At 42.1% G+C, this 22,122-nt stretch overlaps 1 protein-coding gene across 1 annotated transcript in view; it reads right to left on the bottom strand.

Moving 5' to 3' along the window:
- The window catches only part of mdga2a (MAM domain containing glycosylphosphatidylinositol anchor 2a), a 192,628-nt gene that overhangs the window by 63,632 nt on the left and 106,874 nt on the right, over positions 1-22,122 (bottom strand). The window contains exons 8-9 of the mRNA XM_053633356.1: positions 18,341-18,634; positions 405-674 (exon numbers count right to left, since the gene is read on the bottom strand). Of these exons, the coding sequence (XP_053489331.1) occupies positions 405-674; positions 18,341-18,634 (564 nt within the window). The remainder of the gene's footprint in view (positions 1-404; positions 675-18,340; positions 18,635-22,122) is intronic.

Genomic DNA, 22,122 nt, shown 5'->3' with positions numbered 1-22,122 from the left:
TGGAATTGGGGCTGGTGTCAGAATAAGGGTTGGTGGTAGGTGCTAAGTGGTGGGCAAGATAAGCTGTTCTTGAGAGGTTTTGCTCTTTCATGACATACTTGGGGTGAATACTTGGGGCATTCCAAACTGCATACTACTGAACTAAATAGTATGTCACTATACAATTGGTCTCATTAATGTGTACATATACTTCTTAATGTGCATTATGCAGCTTGTGACATAGCCTTGAATTCTATCTGAATGTGTGCAATCCCGGTTGTGGAATTAATCCATGTGGTCGAGAGGGGCTCAATACAACCCGAGTTACTAAATATTGTTTTACAAGTAGCTTGATATATTTTTTTGTAGCAGAAAATCCTGTATCTGAAATAAACAAGCCTAGATGATATAGGCCTCAATCTTACCAGTGACAAGAAAGGTACAGCGGCCAACACCAGCCTCATTGCTGATGTCGCAGGTGTAGGCACCATAGCCCTCACGGTTCAGTGCCTTGACATGGTACTCCGTGTCATCACGTGTATCCAACTGGCCCATGGTGAGGAGGCGTGAACCTAGCTTCCACTCATATTTCACCACACGAGATGGATGTGCGCGCAGTACTCTGCAATTCATTGTGAATGCCCGGCCCAGGCCCTGGCGTAGCTCAGTGTACATCGGCTCCACTGCAGGGGGATCTATCAAAAAAAAACAATAAAAATAAATAATAAAAACTTTTGCAATCAGTGTCCATTGAGGAAAAAAAATGTATGTAAAAAGTGGTTCTCTCAAAGGCAATGTGACAGCAAACCAGTCATTGACAGCAAATCAGTGAAATGACATAAAATATCTGATATCATTAACAAAATCACTAACTCCTTGGAGTTGTCACAGTCTTGCATTTGTATTATAAAATACAGTCACAGAAAGTACAAATTAGAAGTCTGGAGTTTTGCCATATATTTCCAAGGGGGAAAAAAACATGCTGCTGCATCTGTTGCATAACAGTTGTTAAGACAGCTAAAACACTGTTGACTCATTTTGTGTATAAGTGAGCTGGGTAGTGAATCATCCATAGGTTGAGAGCTGGCACACATGGGCCTCAGAGTATGTACAGAGAAATCATGTGGTCTCAAGAGTCTTGTCTTTGAGAGATAATGTGAAGAAGGGAACTAGCTCAGAGGATGTACTTGCCATTTTAGTGCACAGCATTTCTGAAGTTCACGGAAAGTTGGATGTTAAAAAAGCATAAATTCAAAGAATAAGTGGTTGCACAGCATACTCCATTAAGTTTACAACCCCACCACTCAAAACAATATACGACTTTGTTTACTAAAGGTCTGTGTGTGTGTGTGTGTGTGTGTGTAAAAACGTGCAAACTTGGTAACACCCACTAAAAATGTACAAGCTGACTTGTGGGAGACAAATTGCATCTTTCACATGAATGTTTTGTGTGCTTTAACTGATATGCAGTTGCATGGGCAGGTTACACAAGTAGGCTGGATACAAATGCAGGTGTATTTTGCAAATCACAGGGAGACAAAACCAGAAGGCAGACTGGGCTAAGACAAACTACACAAAGTCAAACAAGGAAAGCAATGCATACAAAAGTGTCAAAATGAGACTTCACAAAGTTCTGTTTTTTACACAAGTCCTAAAATGTAGACAACAAGAACCCAATTAAACAAATGAGACAAAAATTTTATACTTGGTCATTTATTTATTGAGGAGAATGATCCAAATATTACCTGTGAGAAAATATGTGGCAAAAATATGTGAAACTTTGCTTCCAGTATCTGGTGTGACCCCTTGTGCAGAAATAACTGCAACTAAATGTTTCTGGTAACTGTTGATCAGTCCTGTACATCAGCTAGCAGGAATTTTTGCCCATTCCTCAGTACAGAACAGCTTAAATTCTAGATGTTGGTGGGTTTCCTCACATTAACTGCTTGCTTCGGGTCCTTCCACAACATTTCTATTGGTTTAAGGTAAGAATTTGACTTGGCCATTCCAAAATATTAACTTTATTCTTTGGTAGAATGACTTGTGTGCTTAGGGTCATTGTCTTGCTGCATAACCCACTTTCTCTTGAGATCCAGTTCATGAACAGATGTCCTGACATTTCCTTTAGAATTCGCTGGTATACTTCAGAATTCATTGATCCATCAATTACTGCAAGCCTTCCTGGCCCAGATGCAGTAAAATAGGCCCAAACCATGATACTACGACCAGCATGTTTCACAGATAGGATAAGGTTGTAATGCTGGAATGCAGTATTTTCCTATCTCCAAACATAACGCTTTTCATTTAAAGCAAAAAGTTCTATTATGGTATCATCCATCCACAAAACATTTTTCCAATAGCCTTCTGGCTTGTCCATGTGATCTTTTGCAAATGCAGAGAGGCAGCAATGTTCTTTTAGGAGAGCAGTGACTTTCTCCTTGCAACCCTGCCATGCACACCATTGTTGTTCAGTGTTCTCCTGATGGTAGACTCATGAACATTAACATGAGCTAATATGAGACAGGCCTATAAATGCTTAGAACTTACCCTGGGTTCCTTTGTGACCTTGTGGACTATTACACATCTTGCACTTGGAGTGATATTTGTTGGCCAACCACTCTTCGGGATTGACCACTCTTGAATTTTCTCCATTTGTACACAATCTGTCTGACTGTGGATTGGTGGAGTCCAAACTCTTTAGAGATGGTTTTGTAAACCTGTCCAGCCATGATCATCAACAACTCATGTTCTGAGGTCCTCAGAAATCTCCTTTGTTCATGCGACTAAACACTTCCACAAACATTGTGAAGATCAGACTTTGATAGATCCCTGTTCTTTAAATAAAAAAGCATGTTCACTCACACCTGATTGTCAGCCCACTGATTGACAACACCTAACGCTAATTTCACCTTCAAATTAACTGCTAATCTTAGAGGTTCACATACTTTTGCCAATCACAGACGTATAATATTGGATCATATTCTTCAATAAATAAATGACCAAATATACTTAATTGTCTCATTTGTTTGATTGGTTTCTTGTTGTCTACTCTTAGGACTTTTTAGGAGAAAATCTCATGATGGTTTAGGTTATATTTATACAGAAATATAGAAAATTCTAAAGGGTTCACAAACTTTTAAGCAGCACTGCATGCTACATTATACTAATTAGTCTTTATGAACAATGGAACAACAACATGTGCCTATTCAAAGCTCTCATTTCAAATGCACATTGATGAACCATACAGTATATCAGCCTAACATTTGTCACAATACTGAATCTCACTACTAACATATCACCATGTCATTGTTCGACCTCACCTGTGACCCTGCCTCTCCACCTGCATCTCTTCCTGCTCTGTCTGAGCTACTACCTGGCAGGACTGCTTATGTCACCTGACCTGACAAAATAACACATTGATGTATGCCATATGAACATTGAGGAAAAACATTTATGGCTTAGTTAAGTATTATTATTACCATTATTGTTGACTCTACACATTAGAAATTGAGAAAATATTTTAAGTGATTTACACTTTGACTTTGCATTAAACATTAGAAGCTAATTTACCACAAGTCAAATTATACACACACAAACTAACGTGTGGGCTAGCCACTCATCCCACTAATACGGGATTGTCATGTATTGAAAAATTGCACTGTCCCTGACTCAACATGACACGCGATTTGTCCAGTATTTTCGTGCACAGAACAGAACAGTTGGTATAAGGATGGAGTCATCCTCACGTACCGGTAAACTGCATGATTCACATCTCGTTCACAGAGTTTTTATGCTCCGTACAAACGGATGTAGTTACAGCCTCTTACATGACAAAACCAATCCTATTAGCAATGTGGTTTAGGGAAGCGGGACTCATAGTAGAGAATGAGATCTGTTAAGCATTTGTGTACCATAAATTGTGATACTGCATGTTCTTGGCCAGGATGCTCTTGTAAAAGAGATTCTTAATCTCAATTAGACTTTTCCTAGTTAAAGCATCACTATTATTTTTGCTCATATTATTATTATTATTATTATTATTATTATTATTATTATTGGCTTGACAAAGCCAACATACTGTTCTGCTTTATAAGATTATTATTATTATTGTGTTGGCTTGACAAAGCCAATATACTGTTCTGCTTTATAAGATTATCATTATTATTATTCTGAGACCCACAATTTCTAAACGCTATTCTTCCCAGAGATTTCAAGCTACATGCACCAAACTCGGCATAGACCTTCAGCCTGTTACGATACCTTATTGAAGGCAAGCGCAGGCGAACAGGACTAGAGTGCGAGGATCAGGCGGAAGATGAAACACGGAAGACAGCAGTAGGTCAGGTGATCGGGCGAACAATCCAGACTGGGCTAGGCAGGGAAACATAATCCAAATGCAGGCAATAAATCCAAAAACCGTAAAATTCCGAAACACAGACAACGTGTTGTCTCTGACTTGTCTCTGACTTGTCTCTGACTTGGTGAACGTCAGAGGTAAGGCTGCTGAGCGTTTACTTCACGAGGCACTGAAGTTAAGGAGGCCTTTTATAACCTATGATGAAACACAGGTGTTAGCACTCAGTATTCCGGCGAACGTGAGCGCGTGCATGGCCAGGAAGTGTAGTTCTCATTGGCCATGTTTGTAGTTGGCACTGAATTCTGGGAACTGTAGTTGCGAGTTCGCCACGATGTGACAGAGCCCCCCCCCAAAGGGCTTACTCCGGGAGCCGAATCCTTCCGAGGCCTCCCTCTCCTCCGTGGTCTCGGTTTAGCTGGGTGAGTGGCATGGAAGTCCCTGCACAGGTTTGGGTCCAGAATGTCCTGGGACCGGATCCACTGCTCCTCTGGGCCATACCCCTCCCAGACCACCAGATACTTGAGCTTACCTCTCCTAACTCTGGAGTTTAGGATGTTGCGGACGCAGTAAGCTGGACGGCCTTCAATCTCTAGCGGTTCTGGTGGGGAGTCACCTGGCACCGCCGTGGCCAAGGGACCCGGTATCACTGGCTTAAGGAGAGAGACATGGAATGACAGTGCGATGCAGCTGTGCTTGGGTAAGTCCAGGCAGTACGTCACCTCGTTAATTTGTTTCTGGATTCGAAAGGGGCCAATATACCTGGGGGTAAGTTTCCTGCTCGGGAGTGGCTGTTTTAGGTCTCTTGTGGAAAGCCACACCCTGTCCCTGGGTTGGTACTTGGGATGATCCCCCTGGTGACGGTCCGCCTTTTGTTTGGCGGTGCAGGAGGCCTGCACCAAATGTCAACGTGCGTGTTCCCAGACCTGCTCATTCTGGTGGAACCATTCATCCACAGCTGGCGAGTCGGTGGGGTTGACGTTCCAGGGAAATAAAGGTGTCTGGTAGCCCAAGACACACTGGAAGGGGGTGAGCTGTATTGCAGATTGTCGCAGGGAGTTCTGTGCGTACTCCGCCCACGGGAGGAATTGGCCCTAGTCCTCCGGGTCGGTGGCACAAAAGGTTCGGCGGAATCTAGTGACTTCTTGGTTAGCCTGTTCTACCTGTCTGTTGGCCTGGGGGTGGTAACCGGAAGTGAGATTAACAGTGACACCCATCTTCTCCATGAAGCTGGCCCAGACTCGAGAGGTGAATTGCGGCCCCCTGTCACTCAAAATCTCTTCCGGGATACCGAAGTATCTGGACACATGTTGGAATAGCAGCTCGGCCGTGGCAAAGGCAGACGGGATGGCGGGCAGTGGAATGAGGCGCAGGGACTTTGAAAAACGATCGATAATCACTAGTATCGCGGTGTTCCCCTGTGACTCCGGCAAGTCAGTGATGAAGTCTAGCATCAAGTGGGACCACGGGCGTATGGGGATAGGTAGGGGTACCAGTTTACTGGCTGGTAGAGTATGCGGTACCTTAGCCTGAGTGCATGTGGAGCACGAGGATACGACGTGCTGTACTTCCCTAGACATGTGGGGCCACCAGTATTTCTTGGCTAGTAGTCGGTGGATGCGATGTATTCCCGGGTGGCCCGTCGCTAGTGCTGTGTGGGCCCAGGTGATGAGCTTCAGTCGGTATCGCTTCGGGACAAATTGCTTGCCGGGAGGACATGCTGCTGGGATTTGTGACCTGGGGAAGTGTGCTAAGGCCTGGTCCAGAGTCCACTCTATGGCGCTAACAATACAGGAGGGGGGCAGGATATAATCTCCGTGGTCCGCTTGGCTCTCAGGGCAGTGGATTCATGAAAGAGCGTCGGCCTTAGTGTTCTTTGCTCCTGGCCTATATGATAAGGTAAACTGGAACCTGGAGAAGAACAGGGACCAGTGGGCCTGACGGGGTGTGAAACGTTTGGTTATCCTCAGGTACTCCAGGTTTTTATGATCTGTATAGATAATGAACGAGTGGGTGGCACCGACCAACCAGTGCCTCCACTCCTCAAGGGCCAGTTTAACTGCCAGGAGTTCTCAGTTCCCCACATCATAATTGCGTTCCGCTGGTGACAACTTGCGAGAGAAGAATGCTATGGGGTGCAGCTTGGGTTTATCTCTGAGCCTCTGAGAGAGAATGGCCCCTACCCCTGCCTCCGAGGTATCAACCACCACGACGAAGGGTCTGGAGGGATCCGGGTGTCTAAGGATGGGGGCCGTGGTGAAGGCCCACTTGAGCTTGTCCAGTGCCTCCTGGGCGGTTGGGGTCCAAAGGAGCCGCCTGGGCTGGCCATGCAGGAGGGATGTCAGGGGTTGTGCTATCTTACTGAAGTCTCGAATGAACCATTGGTAAAAGTTTGTGAAGCCAAGGAACCGTTGCAACTCCATGATGGTTCGGGGCGTGGACCATTCCACCACCGCTTGGATCTTGTGCTGGTCCATGGTGACCCCCTTCTGGCTAATGATGTATCCTAGGAAGGAGATCGTGTGTTGGTGGAACTGACACTTCTTGGCCTTTACATAAAGTTGATGTTGCAACAGGCGGCACAACACCTGCCGGACATGGTCGATATGCTCTTCCAGGGACGCCGAATACACCAGGGTGTTGTCGGTGTATGCGATGACACTCCTCCCCAACATGTGTCTCAGGACGTCATTAATGAGACTCTGGAACACCGAGGGGGCGTTAGCAAGTCCATACAGCATGAGCGAGTATTCGTAGTGCCCGGAGGTTGTGCTAAAAGCCATCTTCCTCTCTCCCCCCTCCCGGATGCGGACCAGGTTGTACACGCTACGCAGGTCCAGCTTCGTGAAAATGGTCACGGATCTTAACTGTTCAAGGACTGCCAGAACTAGTGGCAGGGGATACCGGTTCTTGACTGTCACTTGGTTTAGGCCCCGGTAGTCGATACACAGTCGTAGGCCCCCTCCTTTCTTTTCCACAAAGAAGAACCCGGAGCACGCGGGGGACGTGGAGGATCTAATGTACCCTTGTTGGAGGGCCTCCTGAATGTATCCCTCCATGGCTCGGTGTTCAGCTTGGGAGAGAAGGTATACATGACTCCGAGGTGGACTGGCTCCGGGAAGGATGTCACAGTTGTAGGGTCGTGTGGTGGTAAACTGCTTGCTTTCTCCTTGCTGAACACCTCGCTGAGGTCACGATATTTGGGAGGGACTGTGACTAGAACACAAGACATGGGGCTCTCCACTGTTGTGGCTGCCATGGGGCCATGGCGCTATTTAGGCAATTGCTCAGGCAGTACGGGGACCATTGGGTAACCTGCTTGTCTGTCCAAGAGACCTGGGGGTTATGAAGCTCCAGTCAAGGTAGGCCTAGAATGATGGGGTGCCGGGCAGAGACCGTGATGTACAGGATGATGGTTTCGTGGTGGAGGGCACTAACTTGCAGTCTTAGTGGCAGCATGAGTCACTGCACCTTGTTCCTCGGTTTGCTTCATAGTCTTTGATCTTGTTTCTTGTTTCTTTTGCCCTGCCTAGTTTATGCCTGTTTTCAGATCGCCTGACCCATTTCTGACCACGATATTGTCTCATGATTTAGATTTGTCTGCCTGCCTCACTTTATTAAAAGCTCTTATCTGCATTTGCATCCGTCCTACCTTCATTACCCTCATTATGTGACGGTCATTTCTGGCCATTTTGGTGCCCTAGGTGAGATTTTGGAAGTAAGATAATGACATATAGTACTGTACAAAAGTTTTAGGCAAATGCAAAGAAATTCTGTAGAGCAAAGATGCCTCCAAAATAATGAAATTAAATGTTTCTACATTTTAAAAAAAATACCACAAAGAGCAGTAAACAGTAGTAAATGAAACAAAGTCAATATTTGGTGTGACAAAAAAAGTGTCTCCGGTAGAATTTGTGTACTTTTCTAAGAAAATTAGCTGGTAAGTCTTATTGATCATCTTGCAGAACCAGCCATAATTCTTCTGGAGAAGCAATTGCTTCTTATTTTTGCAACAAAACCCAGCAGCCTTTATTGTGTTTTTGTCTGAAAAGTGGTCTCTTACGTAATATGCTGCTTTCTTTACAGACATCCAAACTGATGTTTCTGTAACATTTAATTTTGTGCTAGAAAGCTAATGTTTGAGAATCTAAAATGTTTTTTTGTATTGACTTGGTCATGTAGAAGTCATAAAATAAAAAATCTATAACAAAGTATGTACTAAAAAATAGGGTGCCTAAAACTTTTGCACAGTACTGTATGTATTTGAAACAAAGAAACATGTTGAATTGCACCAATCTTGCATTTTAATGCATTGTATTTTTAGGGCTTGCATTTTTGTGGGCTGCAATTTGACATGGTTGTATATTTAAGCTGTGAATATTTAAATTGGGGCGCACGGTGGCTTAGTGGTTAGCACGTTCGCCTCACACCTCCAGGGTCGGGGGTTCGATTCCCATTGTGGCCCTGTGTGTGCGGAGTTTGCATGTTTCTCCGGGTACTCTGGTTTCCTCCCCCAGTCCCCCATGCATGGTAGGCTGATTGGCATGTCCGTAGTGTATGAATGGGTGTGTGAATGTGTATGTGATTGTGTGCCCTGTCCAGCCTGATTGGCACCCTGTCCAGGGTGTACCCTTCCTTGTGCCCGATGCTCCCTGGGATAGGCTCCAGGTTTCCCCGTGACCCTGAAAAGGATTAAGCAGTATAGAAGATGGATGGATATTTAAATTGGAAACATTTTACACAATTTAATTATTAAAAATTCAATAATCAATATTCACCTTCCAAAATTAATTTCCAAAATATTTATAATATATTTATAATATTCAACAGACAAATTTCTGTCCATTTAATATCGCTTTAAAAATTCATTTCCACAAATTCAGTGGTTCAAATTCAGTTGGAGATTCAAATTTGCACATTCAGGAATTGCAGGAAAAGTAATGGAGTACCGATGCATAACCTCCACCTGCTGCTAGTCTGACTCCACCAGCAGGTGGGGCAAGCGGGTGTTGACAAAGACCAAAGCAACAGGTAGAACGCGGCCTTCACAATTTGATTTGCCGAAACGGACCAAGTGGTAAGTACAAGTTATGAATATCAGGGCCAATATATATGCAAAGCTGATTAAGACATGAAAGCCATGTTTAGGTTTATATTCAATGATTTAGCGGTTACTCTTTACCCCCATGTATGCCACTTTCTCCATTTACATTTACGACATTTGGCAGACTCCCTTATCCTTATATGGCAAAGGGGATATAACGTGATTCCCCCCAACGCTGGTGTAAAGAACGGTCTCAGCTCAGTTAATAGCCTAAAGTTTTGTTTTATGGAAGCTGTGATAACCTGGCTTTCAATGTATGACATGATCAGACAAAAAGTTGGATTTATGTAAAACTTGCCTCGGGTGTTATCACTGTTTGCAAGACTACCAGACCGATAAAATATACAACTTTTTGTATTTCTAATAGGAGACTACTGTAGGCTAGTTTGGTGTTGCTAGCCAAGGGGAGGCACAACTAAGCTATCACTCTGTGGGTTTAGCTGCTTCAATGCCATTAAAGTATGTTAGCTGTCCTTATGCTCTGCTCATATCATGATCAAGTAAACTGGAACTCATATAGACTTTTACACACATTGTTTTCCTGCTTAGCATGAGAGGATGTTACTGTTTCAGTTTCAACCCCTTTACTGGTAAAACAGTTGGCATTTTTCAAACAAACCATTTTTCCGCCTCACACTAACTGACTAAGTGAGCTAGCATTTGATGAAGCAGTTTGGCCACCATTCCCATGACTAGCAGTGATAATTCTAGCTTGATTGTGGAAGGTTTTTAGAAACGCTTATGAGGCTAAATGTTGTCAACCTGAGCTGTGAAAGTGAGATTGACTGCCTGGAATTAAATGGAGTTAACAGCCCACGTACAGTCATTTGGGCTTTTAGGGAGTACAGGGAGTCAAATACACAAAAAGATCCAGAAGGACTCAGGCAGTTGTTGGCTTTTTTAATCTAATATTTAGCTCACAGCATGCGCTGCATAGCGCGCTGCGCAGTGTGTTTATATCACATCCATAAATCCATAAATGTTTCCCTTGTACCGAGAATACGCACTGCTATAAACTCTTTACGTCGTTGTATCAGTGTGATCAATTACATAGGCCTACCTATCAGCATTGAATATTGTTAGCTATGTGAGATTCTAGAAGATTCTTTTACATGTCTGTAAGATCGGGGACCGGGACCTTTTTGTTACGGAACCTGCAGATTAACAAATTAAACACTGTCTATGTTTTACGGTGTTGAGTAATTTGAAGCTGGACCACCGCAAATCTCCTTCCTTCTCTCTTTAATCTCACTCTGTACATACTAACATGGGCACTCATGTCGAGGGAAAAAACTAAGATCCAGTTTCTATCGCTGGTCATCCACCACGCACAAGTCTTTGGTCAGAGGTCAACGTGGCGACCTCATCTCCAGAGCTACAGCTTGAGACAAATGAGGTGGTCTCACCTGCTGAGCTCCAGCCGGAGGTCAATGTAGTGACCTTGGCTCCAGAGCTCCAGCTCGAGATCCATGAGGGGGTCTCACCTGCTGAGCTCCAGCCAGAGGTCAGTGTGGCGACCTCATCTCCAGAGCTCCAACCTGAGACCCATGAGGGGGTCTCACCCGTAGAGTTCCTGCCAGAGGTAAATGTGGCGACGTCGGTTCCAGAGCTCCAGCTCGAGACCTACGAGGTGGTCTCACCTGCCGAGCTCCGGCCAGAGGTCAATGTAGCGACCTCAGCTCCAGAGCTCCAGCTCAAGATCCACGAGGTGGTCTCACCTGCTCAGCTCCAGCCAGAGGTCAACGTAGCGACCTCGGCTCCAGAGCTCCAGCTTCAGATCCACGAGGTGGTCTCACCTGCCGAGCTGCAGTCGGTGGACAATGTGGTGACCTCATCTCCAGAGCTACAGCTTGAGATCCACGAGGTGGTTTCACCTGCAGAGGTCCAGCATGAGACGGACGAGGCAGTTTCATCCACAGAGTTTCAGCCTGAGACCCACAAGCTTGTCTCATCTCCAGAGGTCCAGCATAAAGTCAAGTTCCTGCTAGAGGTTAACGAGTTGACCTCCCAAGCCAAGTTCATGTCCGAGGTCAAAGTGGCAACTTCTCAAGCCCAGTTCCTGTCCGAGGTTGAAGAGGCGACCTCTCAAGCCCAGTTCCTGTCCGAGGTCGAAGAGGAGACCTCTCAAGCCCAGTTCCTGTCCGAGGTCGAAGAGGAGACCTCTCAAGCCAAGTTCCTGTCAGAGGTCGAAGAGATGGCCTCTCACGCCAAGTTTCTGTCAGCAGTCGAAGAGATGGACTCTCACGCCAAGTTCCTGTCTAAGGTCAACGAGGCGATCTTCCACGCCATGTTCCAGTCTGAAACCGACATCATGATCTACCAAGTTATACTCACACCAGAGTCTGTTGACATGACCACCCAAGTGCCCCTCATGCATGAAACGACGTCACGACTAACCAGGTCCTGCTCACGCCTGAAGCCAACGTCACGAACAACCAAGTTCTGATCACACACGAGTCTGCTGACACAGACAACCAAGTTGTGCTCATGCCCGAGTCTGCTGACACGGACAACCAAGTTCTGCTTACGCCCGAGTCTGCTGACACGGACAACCTAGTTCTGCTCACGACCGAGTCTGCTGACAAGGACAACCAAGTTCTACTCATGCCTGAAGCAGATGTCATGACTAACCAAGTTCTCCTCATGCCTGAGACTGACGACATGATCAACCGAGTTCTCCTCATGCCTGAGACTGACGACACAGCCAACCAAGTTCAACCTGCAAAGTTGATGGAGAACGACGCTCAGACACTCTGCATGACTGAGGACACCACTCAGCATCCCTATACAGCTGAGGATGCCACTCAGCCACCCTATTCTATTGAGGAAGTTTCTCCACCTCCTGGTGCAGCCAAGAGCTCTATTTTGCTTCCCTACCCTACTGTGGATGCCACTACACCAAGGTTCTTTGAGGATGTCGCTCTGCCCTCCTGCTCCACTAAGGATGTCGCTCTGCCTTCCTACTCCACTGAGGACATCGTTCTGCTTTCCTGCTCCGCTGAGGATGCCGCTCAGTCTCCTGGTTCAGCTAAAGACATTTTGCCCAAAGGGCCAGGACCGCCAGTGGAGGGGAGTATTTTCTGGCGCTCCGGGAGGAGCGTCCTTGGGGGGGGGGGGGGGGGGTTCTTGATTCTGTCATGATTTCCCCTTGAGTCAGCGCTGCAGTACTGTAGTGTGCTCGTAAAACCAAAGCGCATGGTCGTGCACGAGCCAGATGTGCGAGCGAGTAGCGAACCCACGCTTTTCGGTCTTCAATGACAGTGACTTTGTTTATGATGGACAGGTGCTTTTGTTATGGTTATGTTCTGTCTCTGCCCCTGTTTTGTCATTGGCTGATTCTCGAATGCATGTCATCATTTTCAGCTGTTCAGTATTTAACCCATAATTACGTTTGTTATATAAGCCCCTCATGTCTCTGTGCACAACACAGTAGTATTGAGTTTATCTCATTACCAAGCGATTGTTCTTTGTTTCTCATTTCGTTTCAGGTTCACTGACCTCGTTTCTCGACTATGATTGTAGCCTCGCCCTATTTATGCATGTTTGCCGATCACCTGACCTTTTGCATGTTTTTGGACCATGCTTTGGATTACTGATTTGGATTTGTCTGCCTATATCTCCTTTAATAAAAACTCTTATCTGCATTTGCATCCGTCCTCAACTCCATTGTGTAAGAACGTGACAGGTGGGTTAGGTTAAAAAAAGTCAGCAACTACAGCTTCCATAAAGGTTTTTTACACTACTACTACAGATGTGCTGAATAAAAGAGAGGAAAGGGCTGCTAGTTTCTACTAGTAAGATTATGGCATCTGTATATCTCAGAGATAAGCATTTTGACTAGATGTGGAAAAAGCATGTTATGCATCTGGATGGGATTTGTGGTGCAACATGCAAGGAATATCAGACCATGCGGTTATACAAACACTGTTACCAAGCTGTTATGACCCTGACAGTGATTTTCCAATGATTAAATTTTTTTTATTTATTAATAGATAGTTACATATAATTTTATGAAACATCAGTGAGAGAAGCTTGTCCTTTTTTCCTCTTTGAAATTAATAAGACAAAAGAAAAGAAAACAATATATAAGGTGCATCCCAATCTGCATTTTTAAAACTGAAAATGAACATCAAAAGGTATCACATTTGGGACAGCCTTTATAGTCATCACCCATCATTGCTAGGGCTGCAACTAACGATTATTTTCATAATCGAGTAATTGGACAATTAATTAGATTAATTAAAAAACAAACAACGAACAAATTTTCAATAAATGTTTTATGTAAAATAAAATCTACAAACTGAGTGTTACAAATATAAACTTCAGATATTCCCCATGCCATGTGCAGAACAATTACTCAATAATGAGATTCGTTGACAGTGATTTTCATAATAGATTATTATCAAGTTTACTGATTAGTTGTAATCATTACCTTTACTGGCAGCAGATGTGACATTTGTTCCTTTATTAATTTACATCCAGATGGATCCTTAACTAGTGGCAGCTATGATCCTGATGCTTTACACTATTTTGTGAGGATGTGTGAGGTTCACACATTGTAAGGATGTGTGAGGATGAAAAATGGGCTGCTTCAAAAAGGAATACGCCATATAATCAAATATTACAGGTAAGAATTCAAATTTTGTGAATATGTTCCCTAGTTAGCCTACATTCACTCACCTCTCCCCTGCCTATACAAACACTAATGCAGTAACACTTTACAATACTGTATAACAACTCATAGGTAACTATGCAGGAACTAACCAGGAATGAATAAGTAGTTCTTCATTAACACTTATTGGTACTGGCTACTATGAACTACTAGATAATTATCTCAGTAAGTCTGTAAGTAGGAGTTAATTATTAACTAAACAGTAATGACTGAGTCTTACATTTCCCCTGAAGAGCTACTAGCTAATTATGGCTCTTTTATAATAACTACTGATTACATCAACATTAATTCACAATAGCTAAACCTTAACTTTCTACTGGAAATCCACTACCTAATATATGACAACCAATACCTCACTGTCTGTAATGTTAATGGTAATGTAAAAATCACAGGGTCAGTGTTGTTTTATTCAACCAGTCAAGGTCTAAAGAAAGAAATGGAGAATAACCTACAAAAGAACAAGGCTGTAATGTAGCAATGAGCAATAAATATTCTCCATTAACACACTTTCAAAAGTATTTCAAATTGTATTTCAAAAGTAAGTAATTTACTTTTCTCAATCATCTGCACTACCACACTCACAGTATATAAGGACTCCCAGTACTCACATTCATCGTGAAGTATACACTCAGTTTGTCCTAGTGCTCCTGACTATACCAAACCTTTTGATTGTGTTTGCTGTTCTGGTTTTGCCCCTGTTTGTTTCCTGTTATCGTCCTTGCCTTGCCTTCTCTGACCTGTTGGCACGTCACCTGAACTTTGCTTGTTTTTGACCTTGCACCTGATTGTCATTTTGGATTTGTTGAAGTTCATTAAAACAGTTTTACCTGCAATTACATCCGTCTTTGCCTCCGTGATGTGACACACACTGTGTTAGTTATAGTCTCACCTGTCCAAACAAACTGAACACTGGGGAAAACATGGCAGGATTTGATTCAAATGGAGTAAACACTGCATATGTGAAAACACCCTAAATGTACTTGCTATAACTGAGATGTAGCTATTACCATTGCTCATTTCATTAGCAAGCTATTGACCTAGAAAACCAACTAATTCATATGGTCTTCTTCTACATAACTAGAATGTGTAAGACTCATTGGGATTCTTTAAACCGATCAGTCTCCTACAACAGTTCAACCACCAAGTATCACAGAGCTTGTGAATATACAGTCCCCTCCAAAATTATTGGAACAGCAAGGCCAATTAATTTGTTTGTGCTCTACTCAAAAGGTATCTGAGTTTGAGATCAATAGATGGAAATGAGATGAGAGTTTAGGATTTCAGCTTTTATTTCCTGGCATTTACATCTAGATGTAGTGTTAAACAACATAAAACCTTTTGTATCAGACCATAAGTCTTGAATTAAATTAAAGTTAATAACATATAATATTTGCTACCCCTTGCTTGCAATAACTGCATCAAGCCTGCAACTCACTGAACACCAAATTGTTGGTTTCTTCTTTTGTGATGTTTTTCCAGGCTTTTACTGCAGCCTCTTTCAGTTGTTGTTTGGTTCAGGGGTTTGTTTCCCTTCAGTCTCCTCTTCTGGAGGTGAAATGCATGCTCACCTGGGTTAAGGTCTGGTGATTGACTTGGCCAGTCTAAAACCTTCCACTTTTTCCCCTCTGATAAAGTCATTTGTTGAGTTGGCAGTGTGTTTCATATCATTGTCTTGCTGCATGATAAAGTTCCTCACGATTAATTTGGATGCATTTCTTTGTAAATTGACAGACAAATTGTTCCTTTCAATTCATCTGAATTCATTCTGCTGCTACCATCATGACATACATCATCAATAACAATTAGGGAGCCTGTTCCAGAAGCAGCCATGCAAGCCCAAGCTTGGATATGCAAGTTGCAAACCATTGATTAGCTAAGCCACAACAAAGAATAAATGAAGTATAAACTTTTTTTGCTAGGAAGTCATTTTTGTGGCTGCAACAGCAACATTGCACTAGTGATAGCAGAGATAGAATAGCAAAATTTATAACTAATGTTATGATACATTTAAACAAATGAAAACCAGTGATGAAAACCGCCGGTCAAAGCATTTTTTCATTAAAATAAAAATGCAGTTCCAAAATGCAGTTGAGAGTGTCCAAGAAGAAGCTCAGGGTGTTTTTGAAAACATGGAATACCCCATAGGATTATTCTGTAAAACAGGTGCTGACCGCTTTAAAAAAAAAAAAAAAAAAAGACGTTTTTTTTTTCTCAGTGGAGTACGAAGGCAGAAAGATGTCCGAAGAGGAGCCTGGCATAGTGACATCCAAGGCGGAGCAGGGAAGCAAAGCGGAGCTGTTGGCCGCACCGGGAGGCAGAGAAATGTACTCAGTTGAACAGGGAGGCTGAACGACGTTCTCCATTGACTCAGCAGGGTGAACGAGATCCACATTAGGGGATGGAGGTGGGAGATGGTTTCCGCCTGAGTGGAAGGCTCCTTCTCGATATAAGCCCTGATGGAGTACATCATGTCAAGCCATTCCCGATTAGCCTTGATCATGAAGAATCTTCCTTCCGTCTCTCACCGCAGTTTTCCCTTTCAAAATGCGACTCTTGCAAGCTGAAAAAATCTGATTCGGTCTTGCGTTCTGTCACAGAATTGATTTAGAGGTGGATGAAAATGCAGAATCTCAGTGATACATTTAATAAAGTATCAAATAAAACGCCACACAAGACTAACATGAAACAAGGCCAAGCATAATGTGATACATGAGAACAGAACAAACAATGCAAGACAACAGTGCAGTGCTGAATGTGACTTTATATACACACCAGTGCTATGTCACATCTGATATGGTGCAGTTGCTGATGGGAAACATAGTTTCTAGTCCTTCAACAATTTACATGACACCTTCACATCAAAGAACAAGAAATTATCAAGTTTATCAAGTGCATTCAGGAAGAAATTAATAAGTCAAATGAAAGTGTTATATGGCATAGTGATTCAGACCACTGCCTTCAAAGAAAAGATCCTTCCTGTTGAAAAGAATCTCTTTTTATATGGAATTTTATTATATACCAAAGCAAATTGTTCATTTGGAGAGAATAACATTTATGTAGTACTATTCTGTCAGAAAAATATGAGACAAAAGATGTCATCTGTACAGTACAACATACAGACCCTTTCATTATCTACACCCTGAGTGGCACAATCCCCATATGTATAGTTTCAGCCTATTAGTCTGAAAGACGAATATTATAGTTACTAAGAAACATCCAACAATCAGAAGTCATTCTGAAGAAGTAGTAGGAAGAAAGAATAATTGTGGAAAGTTTTGCTATTAAATCACCAGACACATTAGAAAACTTTAATGAGCCTACAACCTTCAACCTAGTCATGAGTTGTTGATAATAGTCATCATCATGAGTTGTTGATAATATCAGCCACTCTCATTTGTCTGAGTTGTTAAGCTGTGCTTAGCACTATAGATAATTGCATGATCAGCAAACCGCCTCTCCCTTTCCATGGGTGAATCCAGAGCTGGTCATTAACAACAATTTCTGCTTTGACTTCTCATGCACATGCAGGATTCAGCCCTCTTAAACGTCTCTTTTCTTTAGCACTGCTGCACTATGACGTTCATTACATTGCATGTACATTTGTGCGAACTGAGTTTACAAATCTTAATGATTTGTTAGGAAAAGTTGGGCATATTGGGCATAATGCATAACATTGTTCCTCATTTATCAATCTTTTAGTAAAGTTGTGTGTAAATGTTTGCGTAAGCCAAATCAGCAAAAAATTTCTGCCATATTTACAAAAGTTTCAGAAATGCATGAAATAAATGATGAGAGTAAAGGCTGAAAGACAGAAGTGGAAGTTATTTTGACTCACTTCTATGTCAAAAAAGATTTAATAATAATAATAATAATAATAATAATAATAATAATAATATGCATGCACTTATTTTCCATCAGTTGAGGCATTTGTTTACAGCTTATGGTTATGCGTAGACAGACCAGCCCTGTTATGACAGAATTTCTTTTGTCATAATTGTATGATTTGTTTTATTTGTCTGGATATATTGGCATGTGTTGGCTTAAGTCAGTATGTCAGTTCATATCCAGCTTGATAAATGAGGCCCATTGTCTGTAATTAAATCAAAGATGTCCTAAAATACTTCTGATTTGAATTTATTGAATATAGAATACAGCACAGGATGTTCTATCCCAAATATCTTAATTAGGTTTAGGCAATCCCACAAGAAGTATGAAAAGATTGGTGACTCACATTGAACAATGAGCTCAATTACAGCCTCTCTGGGTTTGACGTTGAAGCCGTTGTATTGGCTGGTCTGGCAGCGGTATGTGCCACTCATGTCACGTGAGACATTGACAATGCGCAGAATGCCATCGTAACTCTCCATCTGCATGCTTCCATCTGGCATGGCCGTTTCCCTGTCAGCACGGGACCACAGAATAATGGGCTTGGGCTTGCCTGACACCAGACACTGCAACTCCACTGTCTCAGTTTCCTGTACCACTAATGGGGACTTCCCTCTTGGGACCGTCAGGCTTGGGGGAACTGGGGTAGAAAATATGTGAAAAACTGTTAAATAATTTTGTAGAAAATGTTATTTATTTAGCCTTATTAGCACTAAAAAAGTGAAAGTGAAACAATCTTTATTACATCTTAATTAACTTGATTATAGCCAGTTGCCTCAACTTAAAACTACTAGACAGGCTGACCTGAATGACTGAATGCGTTCACAGATATGATTTTTGTAATAGTAATAATTAAGCCTATTTTGACATTTATGAGCCCACAACACAACTGCTACTTAAACGTACTTAAATAATAAAGGAATAAGTTTGAATTGTGCATTAGCAAATCAGTATTGTGTCCTTTAGCCAGTGTCTTTATGATTTGTGCTGTGTATGCATATTTATGCATACTAAGAGCTGTTTTTATTATGTTGTAAAACAAACAAACAAACAAACAAACAAAAAACCCATACAGAATATGAATTAAAATAAAGTTTGTTATAACTGATTGAAAGTTGTACTGATAAGTAGTAATTAAATCAATGTCATGTGTTACTTATTAGAGAGAACCAAAATTAACACATGGTATTTGAATTCAATGTAATAAAAAATTGAAGGAATCACAAAAAACTGACAAAATAATTTTTAAATAGACTATTGAGATATGGCCAAAGCTTTGTGGATGGCCAAAAGTTTGTGAATCCCTGACCATCACACCCATATGTGTTTTTGAACATACCATTCTAGATTTAGTTCACCCTTTGCCATTACAATAATGTTCCACTTTTCTGGGAAGGCTTTCCACTAGATTTTGGAGCATGGCTATGGGGATTTGCCCTTCACCACATGAGCATTAGTGAGGTCATGTACTGATGTCGGATGAGGAGGCATGGGGCGCAGTCAGTGTTTCAATTCATCTTAGTGAATGATCAGTTTTGGTTCACCATCTGATCCCACAGAACTCAGGTGACTGAATGCTTAGAGTCAACTTTATGCTGAACTCTAGATAATATAGTCTCACTTAAAAGGAAAAAAACTAGCACCCTAGTATAAAGATATGAATATAATGAATTCTATAACTTCTACACATACACCTTAAAACAGACCAACTGAAAGTTAGAATGTAAATGGCGTCAAACTAATTCCGTAGTATTCCAAATTGCATGGTAGGAGAGCCTTTTTAAGTGCTGAAAAACTTTTAATGCTGCTTGATCATCATATATCGCTACCCTAAAAGAAGATAATAAAACTAATCCTAGATTCTTATTTATTACAGATGAAAAGTTAACTAGGAACAAGACTGCCATAGAAACAAAAAACTAACAATATGTAGTAGCAATGAGTATTTTTTTTTTTTATCACTGACAAATTGACAAAAATATTAGGCAAAAAATTCTGAGCATTAGCTTAAAGGCAACTATAACCATGCTAGTCGAGCAATAATAATCTTTTTCTCCTATTCAACAGACGAAACTAATTGCACTAATTTCCTCTTCAATATCATCAACTTGTGGAGTAGATCTCTTACCTACACATTTCCTCAAACAGATACCATCTGAAGCAATCAAACCTCTATCTAAAATTATCAATTCCTCCCTTAGCACTGGCTAGGTACCTAAATCATTTTTAGTAAGGTTAGCCATTATCTGTAATGCCCAGTTTCGTTGCACCAGCACGTGCTGGCAGAGGGAGGTGCAGACCTCCTTCTAGTAATTGTGTAGTCCCATGAGAACTAAATCACCCAACAGTTTGCTCATCACTGAAACCAGTTGCACATGGGACTACCCTATGTAAGCGCCTGGCTGAAACACTCAGACCCTGAGTCTTCTCATCAGATGAAGCAGGTAAACTGTATGTTTTCTGGTTCTGTGGTTGCAGAGGTCTTTCTGGAAAAAAGAGAAAAAAGAAAAGGGTTAGGCTCTAGGGCTACCCCAGAAAAGCTTGAGGATCCACTGGCCATCTCAGCTATTGGAGATCATTTGTTAGCTTCTGGGGCCCAACGTAATCCAATGTTCAGTCATTCTTAAGATTGGGCACCATACAGAGCAAATAACTTTTTTGCTTACTCTGGCCCCAGAACAACTGCTGATTCTAGGGTTTCCTTGGTTACAGCAGCATAACCCCTGCATGGACTGGCTCAGTCAGTCAGTGTCTATTTGGGGACTTGTAAAGAGGTTTTTGAAACTCTTGTAAATTCCGACACACCATCAGAAGACCAGCCTGATCTTTTTAAAGTCACCGCAGAGTACCATGACCTCCAGGAGGTTTTTAGCAAGCACATGGCCCAGATCCTACTGGCTCTACTTGCTCCTGCCTTCATCTTGCTGCTGGGTGCTTCTCCACCTTGGGGAAGGCTCTTTTCCCTTTTGGGTCCTGAACAAGGAGCGAAGGAGGAGTACATTTGGTAGTAATTGTCCCTAGCATTTAGTCAACCATCCAACTCACCACTGGGAGCAGGGATTTTCTTTGTGGGGAAGAAGGATGGGGACCTACATACGTGGATAGATTTCCAGGGCCTCAACAAGATCACAATAACAAATCTCTTACTCCTGTGAACATGGGTTTCAAGTTGCTGCAGCAGGCATCCATTTTCCAAGCTGTACCTGTGCAGTGCATACAATCTTATTAGAGCACAGTGGTGTGATGTATGGAAGAAGATGTTCGTCACCTCTTCAGTCCACCATGTGGATCTGGAGATGATATTTGGGCTGATGAACACTCCAGCCATCTTCCAATCCTTCATAAACAAGGTACTAAGATAAGCAGTTAATCATTACATATAAGCATCGTTAATTATGTTCAGCTATCTGGATATCTTGTCTTACAGCAAAATGCAATGTGAACACAGTGCTTCCTCAAGCTACTCTTGGTGATAAATCTCAGTTTCAAATTTCAGGTTTCATTATTGGGGCTTGTGGTGTCCAAGGGTAGCCTGCAAATGGAACATGCCAAGACAAAGGCCATATACTAATATTGGCACCCTTGGTGATATGAGCAAAGAAGTCTTTGTAAAGAAAATTTGTCTTTATTGTTTGACCTTTTGATCTTTTGAGCTGAAATACTCTACTTATGGATATTAAACAATTGCAAACACAACACAGGTTTATCAATAAAAAAACTTTGTTAAATATATGTGTGCCACAATTATTGGCACCCCTATGAATTCATATGAAAAAAATATATTTGAAGTATATTGCCACTGATATTTTAAATTGTTTTAGTACACCTGGGTAGGAACAGGAAATAGTTCAACCATGACTTCCTGTTTCACAGGGGTATAAATATGAGGTAACACATAGGCCAAATTCCCTTAGTCATTCATAATAATGGAATATAGCTGTGATGTGTGGCAAAAGTTTGTTGAGCTTTACAAAATGGGAAGTGGCTATAAGAAAATAGCACAAGCATGGAAAATGCCCATTTCCACCATCAGGGCAATAATTATGAAGTTCCAGTCAACTGGAAATGTTATGAATCAACCTGGAATTGGACGTGTGTCAATATAGTTTCAACGCACTGGGAAGTGGA

Source organism: Ictalurus furcatus, chromosome 9, assembly GCF_023375685.1.
Source record: "Ictalurus furcatus strain D&B chromosome 9, Billie_1.0, whole genome shotgun sequence".
NCBI lineage: Eukaryota > Metazoa > Chordata > Actinopteri > Siluriformes > Ictaluridae > Ictalurus > Ictalurus furcatus.
Note: the sequence above shows the minus strand (reverse complement) of the source record. Positions and strands in the feature narration are given on the sequence as shown.